The 10353-nt window shown below is 36.9% G+C and overlaps 2 protein-coding genes across 2 annotated transcripts; one reads left to right on the top strand and one right to left on the bottom strand.

Moving 5' to 3' along the window:
• Window positions 1-710: 710 nt before the first annotated feature.
• LOC119067105 (protein FAM161A) lies at window positions 711-3772 on the top strand. Its single transcript, XM_037169869.1, has 7 exons — window positions 711-980; window positions 1046-1421; window positions 1493-1645; window positions 1726-2203; window positions 2260-2495; window positions 3330-3478; window positions 3549-3772. Exons 1-7 carry the CDS (start codon window positions 797-799, stop codon window positions 3680-3682), a joined length of 1710 nt encoding a protein of 569 aa, XP_037025764.1. The 5' UTR covers window positions 711-796; the 3' UTR covers window positions 3683-3772.
• A 49-nt stretch (window positions 3773-3821) lies between these two features.
• On the bottom strand, window positions 3822-9893 carry LOC119067113 (transmembrane protein 192). The gene is made up of 7 exons (XM_037169887.1): window positions 9641-9893; window positions 9452-9555; window positions 8324-8456; window positions 8156-8260; window positions 7914-8085; window positions 4359-4492; window positions 3822-3993 (listed from the first exon to the last, which is right to left on the bottom strand). Exons 1-7 carry the CDS (start codon window positions 9668-9670, stop codon window positions 3883-3885), a joined length of 789 nt encoding a protein of 262 aa, XP_037025782.1. The 5' UTR covers window positions 9671-9893; the 3' UTR covers window positions 3822-3882.
• Window positions 9894-10353: the final 460 nt, after the last annotated feature.

The following is a 10353-nucleotide window of genomic DNA, read 5'->3' as shown; positions in this document are numbered from 1 at the left end:
GTTTTTTAATTTTCTGAATGTTTATAGTTTTTTTATTAGGTTATGTTGAAAATTCCAAATACAAACTGTTTGCAATACCGGTGCAATACCTTTCAGCACATTACCGACAATACCACAACATGTACCGAAATATTTTTTGAACCGGTGGGTGGCGAATCAAAGTCGCATTTGCGTCTAGTTCTCCAATTAATTTAATTAAAATCTGATTGTTATTGTAAAAAAACCTTGGAACGAGCCGAACAATTCTTATGATCTGGAATTTTGATTACCCAACGCAAACCCAGTCAAATAAATGGACAAACATTTTAAATGCAAATTTAACCAATTTCTGTGATACAATTGGAAATTCCAGATCATACGAATTGTTCGGTTCGTTCCAGGGTTTTTTAAAAAATCATATCAAATTTTAATTAATTTAATTAAAGAAGTAGATGCGCTTGATGACGAGTATTTTGACATTGAGGCGCTGTATTTTATTATGAAGTTTTCTCCCTAGGTTTAAGAGTATAGTAGAGTAACGGCGACGAATTTTTTTCATAAATTTTTCCGAAAATAGCGCTATGAAAATTCACGTAAAATGTACAATTAACAATAGGTCCCTGATTCTTAGCAAAACAATGAGACCATACTAATATATTAAAGCAATATATAGGTTATATGAGCGATTAAGATTGATTTTATAGTTATCGTTACTATAGCACCCATTTCAGTTCAACAAAAAATATTTACTTTCGAGCCGTTCACGATTCTTGCGATAAAGGAAAATACTTTTACAGAGTTGTACCGAAGTGCGAAAATGCCAATCAGTGAAAATAGCCACCCTAAGGCTAAAAAGTACAACACATTGGAATGTTCCAGCAGTAAATATCACCGTCAAGTGAACAATTTTAAAGAAACCAATAGGTCACCGCCGAACAAAGTGCATAGACCCAAGGACAATGACTTCTATACGATAATTACATTTTATGACAGCATTCCCGGTTGGTATTTAACACACATTTATTTCATTGTCAAACACCCAATTTGAATTAAAATCAATTTCAAGACTATCGAGACATTAATCATCTATCCGAATACGAATTCCAAAACCAATTGTTGATGTTAAAGCAACGGCAATGCGAAATATTTCCAGACAAAAGTGATCGGTCCGTACGAAAATTAGATATTTCTGATATTCAATGTGATTCTGTCTCCGTTTCAAGTCGCAAAAATACGGATTTAGACATTGACTTTGCTGGACTGATCACAAAAAACGATGAGCTCAACAACAGTTTGAATAAATGCTTGGGCAGCAGTAAACCAGTGATACAGATTAGTAGTGCGAGAAGTAATCGTGGAAATAATGGTGTTAAGTCTTACCGCAGTAAGTCAGTTAGTCCTTCGAGGTTAACAGTACCGCAACCCTTCAAAATGACTTTAAGGTATTGTGTCGGAACGTAAATTGACTTTTACTCCATATACTTTTGAGCTTTTTGGTTTTTTCCTTAAAAAGGGACGAGAGGGACCATTCAACGAATGATCTGCAACATTTTTTTGACAATGACAATGAATTGTACGATGAAGGTAAACTATCAACAACACACGCTATTCCTCTAACTTCGAGGATTCCGCTCTACGATCGTATTCTTGCGGATAAAGCACATAAGTGAGTTTGAAACTTGATTGAAGTTTTATTTTCGTCTTGTGTGATTCAGTCTTTACCTAATTAACAATACGTTTTCTTAGGAGCGAATTGGCCAAACTCAATTCTGCTATAGAGTTACAGTCTCAAATAAAACCGTTTCACTTCAGCGAAAGGCCTAAATGTCAGCTACGACGAAGTCATACCTCCCCCCAACTTACCACTCCGAACAATCAATCGAAAACTGACGGCTTCCACGCCAAACCTTGCCCGAAGAACTTATTTAGCAATTATTTCTATCACAAAATGTGGGAGGACGAATACTTCAGAGCGCTGAATCGAAAATTGCGAGCCGAAGAATTGTTGAAGATATCGTCATTGCCACCGTCCATGAAGAAACGAAATAAAGATTCTCCCAAGTCGGAGAAAAGTAGCACGACATCGATGAAACGGGGTAAGAAACGGAAAAAAGGAACGAAAGGAAAATCGAACAATGTCAGCAAAGACGATGAATTCATAACAACATGTCCGAATCCCTTCAAATTCGAAACGGAAAGGAGAAGCACAACACGTTGCTCAAAGGTTGTGATTTTCAAATCGACAATGTTTGCTTTAAGTCACCGAGAATTTATTAATAGTCTCCCACCTACTGCATATCGAATATTACGAGCAGCAAATCGTCTTACCAAACCTCACCAATTCCAATTTATCCATCAGCCCGTCCAAATTTGGCAGCAAATTTACGTGTGGAATGGGCAAGGAAGAAATTATCAGAAATGTCCATGAAATCGGAGAAAAATTGTCCCAAGGAAAGTGGTCGTCGCACCAGTTGGGGTATAAGAAAAAGCCCCGGATGGAAATCATTGTATTACGAGTAAGTCTAATTTTCATAGCCTTTATTCAGAGCTGGGTTTATTGTGACGTCTGCTTTTGGATCCCTAAAATACGAGAGAAGTTTTTGTTAATCCCCCCGACATCATCTCCTTCTGTTTGTGTAATTCCATGTGTTTGTTATTCACTTCTGTACCGAAGCCTATTTTTAGGAAATTAATTCTAAATTACAAAAATTCTTAAAATTCGTAAATTTCTGAAAATTTTAGGAACTTTTGAAGGAATTTTAGTAGTCGCTGACCATGATGTGTGGTATCGTGACAATTTTTAACTTTGTACGTCGTTTTCTTGAAATTCTCTGACATCCAGGAGTAATGACTAACTTTATTATGAAGATTGAACATTTGGCTTCGCAATTAATCAAAAATTAATCAATATTTAAAGAATTGCTTTAATTAAGTTTAATATTTTTCATGCTTCGGGGCCGAAAATGAGGGCAATTTTTCGAATTTTCTCGGGTTTCCGGCCCTCTGCATGAAAACTTACATGTGCACTTGTTTGGGACGGTTGATTTAAGGCACTTTCGTTCGGCCTACAATCCGCGAAATTGCCTAAAATTTGAAGGTATCTAAAGCGTCATACAAATTATACCGCAAATCAAAGTCCAAGAGAATCGTGATTTGCGGTATAATTTGTTTTACATGTAAATTTACATAAGCAAATCATGATCAGGTTTTCGCATCCGCAAATCATGGTCAGCGACCTTATGTTTAAGAATAAAATTGCTGAAAGTAAAACCTGTTGTGACAGCTCACTATAGCAGTTTTTGACAATCGAACCAATATGTTTCTTCGAAATGCATTTCGTTAAATTTCAGCAATACGAATGACGAGGATATATCATTGCGACTAGCAACGCGACGAGCTGAACAAAAGTTACACCATGAGGAGCATCAACTTAAAATGGAAATAATGAGGCAAAGGGTGCGCGCTGCACCTCTGCTGTTAGAAGGTCCATCGCATTGGGGTGAGTTTTGCTGAATGCATCACCGAAAACATCGAGTAAAATGTTTGAAAATGAATATTCTCCAATCTAGGACCTCGAACGGTAGCACATGATTGCAGGTACGGAAAACCGTTCGGCGATGACAAAGTGAATCGTTCAAAGCGTGATTCAAGGGCAGACTTTTATTGTGACAAGAAATATAACGATAAATCTTCCAACTTTTGAGTGGAAGTTAAAAGCATTCCCCTGGTGATTCGAAGATTAGATTTAAACAATTACCGCCATCATCATTATTATCAACTGAGTAAACATTTACTTACTAAATTTTAAATGTTTTCCTTTAAAAAAAAAGTCGACAACAAAGTACGCTTTTCTAGGTATTTATTGAAAAAATGTCTGGCTTTCTGAAAGTACAAAAATAACAATCACTGTCGAACACGTATCATCTCTCTTAATAATTTAACATCTTCGTTTAACGTCCAAACGGTCTCATTCAGTCTATCATTATGATCTTTTAAGTAGTTGATCAAATCGGCCTAAAGTTTGAAATTCACACAAATTAAGTCTTTCAATACCAATATTCTGCACCAGATGACCTGAGTCGATCATTAAGGCACATAGATTGAAACCTGTGCCATATTATTACACTACTAGTCCGCATGGCCGTCACACATCGCAGAAAATCCAAATAATTCGAATTTTAAACAACTTTAACACCAACTTAGTTTCCATATACGACATAAAGTGACCGAATATTCACTAGGCCTACCCTAGTTAGGACGCTACTAGTTTCCAAAAACAAATGTTTTCGTATCGGTTCGTGTAACAATAATTCATAAGTTTCAAACTGTGGCGTTTTGAGTGACTGATTCAGGTTTTCGGTCCACAAGTCGGCATTTACCTGTTTTTCAAGAAGCTCAGCAACATCGGCACCTCTTTGAGTGAGACCAACTGAACCACCATGAATTGAATGGCTACCACCACATGCCATTGCATCCGGTGCAAGTTGAAGCGAATTAAAATTGAGCACTTTCACTGGAAAAGATAATGGAATTTTCAAGCAATAGTCGAAAAGTATGCAACTAGTTTCTTGATCTTTGCTTTGCTTTGTAACAGGTAACATCAAAACCAGTAAAATTACGTATTGTTATCCTAAGCTCGGTAATAATGGTAATATTACGTAAGTTACGTAATATTACCATGAGTAATTTGATAATTCTTCAATTCAAAAAACGCACTTCAAGCAAAAGAACTTCGAGCGACAGCTGCCAAACGGATTACTATTTTGTATGAAAGGGTTTTCCAGATTTTTTTTTACAGTTTTACAAGTTTTATTGACGTTTAAAAGCTATTTTTGGTCAATAAATAGTTTGTTGTCTTACGGCCAGAAAATACGTCATTACTGTCTTGCTCAAAACCGATTTTTCGCATTTTCTGGTCAACTTTGCTGTCTTGCTGGAAATTTTTTTGTTGAGGCGTGAGGGATGCATTCCTCGCTTGTGGCTCGAAATACTACCTCCGCACACTACTCAACAAAAAATCATCAAACCTTCCAGTACTGGCAATACAAATGAAATATATGTGTAGGAGCAAAAACATATCTATTTGAATACATAAAGCGTAGCGTTCTTTATCTAAGTTCGTTGTTTCGTTGTTGGAGGATATGCCCGACATAACTGTTGATGAAGTCAAGACCGTAGTAGCCGAGATGAAAAACAAAAAGTCTCCCGGAGAAGATGGTGTTCCAGTGGAAGCCATTAAACTAGGTGGAGACTCATTATTAAAGGCAATCACGGCTTTGTTTAATCAATGTCTCCAATGGGAAGAAGTACCAGAAGCCTGGGAAAATGCGGTAATTACATTGCTGCATAAAAAAGGAGACATAACAAAGCTGGAAAATTACCGACCCATAAGCCTATTGTCAACACTCTACAAGTTGTTTATGAAAATCATTACGAAGAGGAACACTAACAAGTTCGACTTCTACCAACCTGTTGAACAAGCTGCTTTCAGATCTGGTTTCAGCACAAACGACCATTTGCAGGTGATGAGAACGCTTATTGAGAAGTGTCGTGAATACAACATCGACATAGTCTTGCTATTCATAGACTTCGAAAAAGCTTTCGATTCAGTGGAAACATGGTCGATATTGGACGCATTAGACGAATGTAGAGTAGACTCAAGGTACTCCAACACAATTCGATATGTGTACAAAAATGCTACTTCATGTATAAAACTTCATAAGAGCACGGAGAAATTCAGAATCGGTCGAGGTGTAAGGCAGGGTGACACCATTTCACCGAAATTATTCACGGCGATTCTGCAGAGTATTTTTAAGAAGTTAAACTGGAGTAAAATGGGAATAAAGATAAATGGAGAGTACCTGAGCAATCTCCGCTTCGCTGATGACATTGTACCGATAGCAGCGAATCTAGGTCAGGCTCAGCTTATGCTACAACAGTTAAGTGAAGAGGCGAGCAAAGTTGGCCTCAAGATGAACTTATCGAAAACAAAAGTCATGACCAACATCGGGGACGATATAGAAATCAAAATTGGTGACACTGTCATTGAACGAGTCGACAGCTATGTATATCTAGGACATAAACTGAAGTTAGGTCTGGACAACCAAACTGCAGAAATAAGACGTAGGATTGGTCTTGCATGGGCAGCGTTCGGAAAACTCAGACTAATTTTCAAAAGCAAAATGAATAATAGTCTGAAACGCAAAGTTTTCGACACTTGTGTCCTTCCAGTGCTCACTTATGGAGCGGAAACGTTAACTTTAACAAAAGCATCCGAAGATAAATTGAGAGTGACACAAAGAGCCATGGAACGGAGTATGCTCGGAATAACACTCAGAGACAGAATGACGAATCAATGGATTCGACAACAAACCAGGGTCGTTGATGTCATGGAAAGAATAGCATCTCTGAAATGGAGCTGGGCGGGACATATTGCAAGAAGGACAGACGAACGTTGGACCAAAAAGATCATGAACTGGCGACCATATAAAAGACGAGCTATAGGTAGACCACCAGAGAGATGGACAAACGGAATTAAGAATATTGCAGGTACAAACTGGCAGCAAATGGCAATGGATCGTACGAAATGGAAAGAAGTTGGAGAGGCCTACATCCAGCAGTGGATACAAACAGGCTGAAAAAGAAGAAGAAGAAGTTGTTTCTTCCTGATCGGAATAAAACAACTGACAAAAAGAACTTTTATTAAAAATCAAAAGAAATGGTTGATTGTCCCCACTGGCTGCGTGCCAGTGGGTCCTTACTCCCTACAAGACTTACGTATTGAGGGTAAACCATTAAAGTTTTGACATGTCACCCATACATTAAATGTCAAAAGTTTACGAAATTGTTTTACATACGAAGTATACGGACCATAATGGTTAACCCCTAATGTTTTAGAGGCTTAGAAATAGGAATAAACTTGTGGACGTGGACACTTGTAGATCTTGCTTGGCAAAAAATGTATGGCTTCGCAATGCATATTCGATGTAAATAATGTCTTGGCCAAAAGAAGATACGCAAATTTTTCAATTCAGCCCCTGACTTTTTGTTGACGGGATTAGTTCTCTTACGACAAAATTCGATGAAAACAGATGTTCAAGTTTTTTGGTATGGCGTTGTAAATTTAATGTTTTGGTAATATTATCCGATATTACCTACAAAAATAATTGCTGGTAATTTACCAGTGCCGCACTGAACACACTGTGAATTCGGGTGATTCCCGAAGGTTCTTTTGCGTATGAAAAATGGACTTTTTCCCAATTTCTCTGTATACAACAAGTAGATGAATTTATTATGCAGAATTAGCAATCAACTGCTTATCCACCAACTGGTGCACAACCACATGAGTAGTTTGTTTACGCAGGTGTCGCTAACTTCACGTGGGGCTAAAATTCCTATCATTCTTTTATGCTTAACAAAGTACATGATTGTGTACCAGCTGGTGAATAATCAGATGTTGTTATTTCTGCACAAGCAAAATTCACTTAATTATTGTAGGTAGAGAAACCTTATCATAGTTGCAATTATATACTGACACTCGCGTATCAACGTATGGTGGTAGTTACGTGTCGATTTAAAGACTAATCGAGTAAAGACATGGTTCTGTTATCGGAGCACATAAATCTTACTTAGTAAAATAAGCGACCGAAAAAGCGACCACTAATTGGATTTGTCACAAACGATAACACATAATGGCGCACCGCACCTCTGCCATAGGTTGTAAAGGTTAAGTACGTGCAAATCAAAACAAGCAATACAACTCTTTTATCATACAAAAGAAGACAGAAGAAAAAAAAGTTTCTTTTTTCGGATTGGTGTCACATCACTTCAAGCATTAATTCGCTTAATTTGTATCACAAAATATGAAATTGCAAAAAAAAAAACGCGAAAGTCGAGGTGATAATGAGAGCGAAAAAAAATAATGGAAATCTTACTTATGTAGGATCCGTGAACTGCTACGAATATAATCGTTTCGAGGCATGAGAATAGAGTGATGTAAACTATCGGCGACAACATGACTTGTACACAATGGAATCCGAAATTCGGTCCGTAGTAATGTTGAATTAGTGTTTGTATGGTCATGATAACTGTATTCCATAGGGATACCTAAAACAATGTACGGTAAATTACTTCCGACCATTCTCGTTGACAAAAATTCGTTGCGGTTTGTTTTTACAATACACAACGGGATTCCCTTATGCACAGATGTTGCTCGATGAAAGTCATGATATCCGTTCAATCGAAGTTGTTCGTGTCGATGTTTGATGAAACGATCAAACAACTGCAAATTAAAAGAATTATTTTTTTTTTGAAGAAACGAAACGGTAAATTGGTATTTACGCACATAAGTCAAAAGCCAGAAAGCAGCTCGTAGGTACAGCATTATAAAATAGGCTTCACAGCGTTTGTCATCCTTCCAGCACGCAGCAAGTCCGATTCCAATCAATGATATGATCAATGATATTAACAGGTGGAAGCTGGTACAAATAATCAGATTAAAATGGGGCTTCAAATTCAAACGCCGAAAATTCGCTGAAATTGCCAACGTTTACCGATAAAATTGACCGGTAACTGTTTGGTAAATTTAAGTTTCAGAAATTTCACTGAAATCAATTCTCAATAATAGGCCCTGTCAAACACTAGGTAGTGGTGAAGGGAAGTGTAATTTTATCGAAATAAGTGCCGAATGGCTGAGTAGATTCTTATTACACTAAATTGAAGTTTTGACAAATTCGATAAACAAATTGTTCTACTGTCTCTTCCTCTGAAATGCGCAGATTAACTTTGTTTTTACAGTACGACCCTTAATCGACCTGGACGCCGATTCTCGTGAATTCAAGAATTCGTAACTTGTCAGCTGTAACCTCAAAATTTACGAATCGCATGGACCATTAAGGTGATTGTCAAGTTACGAATTCTTAAATTCACGAGAATCGGCGCCCCCTATTTTCAATAAAAGGAGATGAACCTCCCTGGAAAATGACGTCATTTTTCGCCCAACAAATTTTTGCTTAGAATCATGTTCTAAGTCGATTAAAAATAGCTTGTGAAAACGTCTATCTCCTACTGTATCCATTGCCTAAAGAACCAAGATCCAAGTAATTGTAATAAACCGCAAAAATATATAAAAAGGACAACAGTGTAAGTATAACACCATAAAGCAGTACAATTATACTCTAAGTCCGTATACATTCACACAAATAAGTACATATACATCGGCTGCACTATAGTTTAGTTTACGATATAATGTCGCATTTATACTTCACAAATATTGTCAAAATATTATCTGTAAACAAAAATTTGTTGATACCCAATAATGATTCACCTTTTTCTTTAAATTGCGTCGACAACACTCATTCCCTATAACATCCGTGTCGAACGTATATATTCCCTAATTATTGTTTCGTTCGGAATCAATGCGGCTCATTTAATCGACATTTCACTCACTGGATATGTTTCAATTTAATTTTACCTGAACGGGAATACCGTCTTCAAAGGCTTAAAATTCTCCTCATCTTCGGCCAAAATTGGTTCTAATTGATCATCCATGTTCGAATGCTCGAAAAAACGTCCTCCCTGTTGACGATTATGCATTTTGAAGAGTTCTTTTTTTTTTTGCATGATTCATTTTGAATATTTTTTCTTTTCGTTGTGATCTTACCGTGTTGTAGTTAGTTCCTAGGCTTACCATAATCAGGACGAGTGCATATTATTTAAAGAAAGGGGTTCACTTGTCGTATTAATTAATTTATTGCGGTTAAAAGCTCGCGAACAGAAAAATAAATAAAAACTTGCCGTGACGTTTGAATATTGCGAATATTTTTTTTGGCTTTCTTCTTTTAGGAGTGTATCATCAGATAAAGCACGTCAAAACAAAACCTTTTTAATAAGGCTTCCTCTTTTAATTACTCTGTCGGTCTCGTCGGTCTCGAACGTCGCTGTCATTTTGACACACAGCAAATCTGCAATCCGCCGCTGTTCAAATGATTTGGCGCGAGTTTATGAATTTGAAATTTTTGTACCGAAGCATCACTCAACCTGAAATGTAATAGATTCTAGAAACTTTAGGTTTTGCTAGTAGGCTGTGTCTAATTACAGAATTGTTTCCTGAAGGTATACCGATCTGATGATAGAAATGAAACAATCGCATAAATTGCGTAGCTAACACCACGAGTTTGACATTTCAAAACAATTGGATAAAACCTGAAAACAAGAGTATTTTAACACTCGCAGAATTTTGAAAACCGACACATTTTCTCTTTCGTGGTTCACTGGTATTTTGTGAATTTTTATATGAAGAAATCAGAAACTCAAGTCAAACACAGAAAAAGAAAATGTTTATGTTTTCAAAATTCCGTGAGTGTATGTCAAACT

The sequence above is a fragment of the Bradysia coprophila genome, assembly GCF_014529535.1.
Source record: "Bradysia coprophila strain Holo2 chromosome X unlocalized genomic scaffold, BU_Bcop_v1 contig_117, whole genome shotgun sequence".
NCBI lineage: Eukaryota > Metazoa > Arthropoda > Insecta > Diptera > Sciaridae > Bradysia > Bradysia coprophila.
This window is presented reverse-complemented; position numbering and strand designations above follow the sequence as displayed.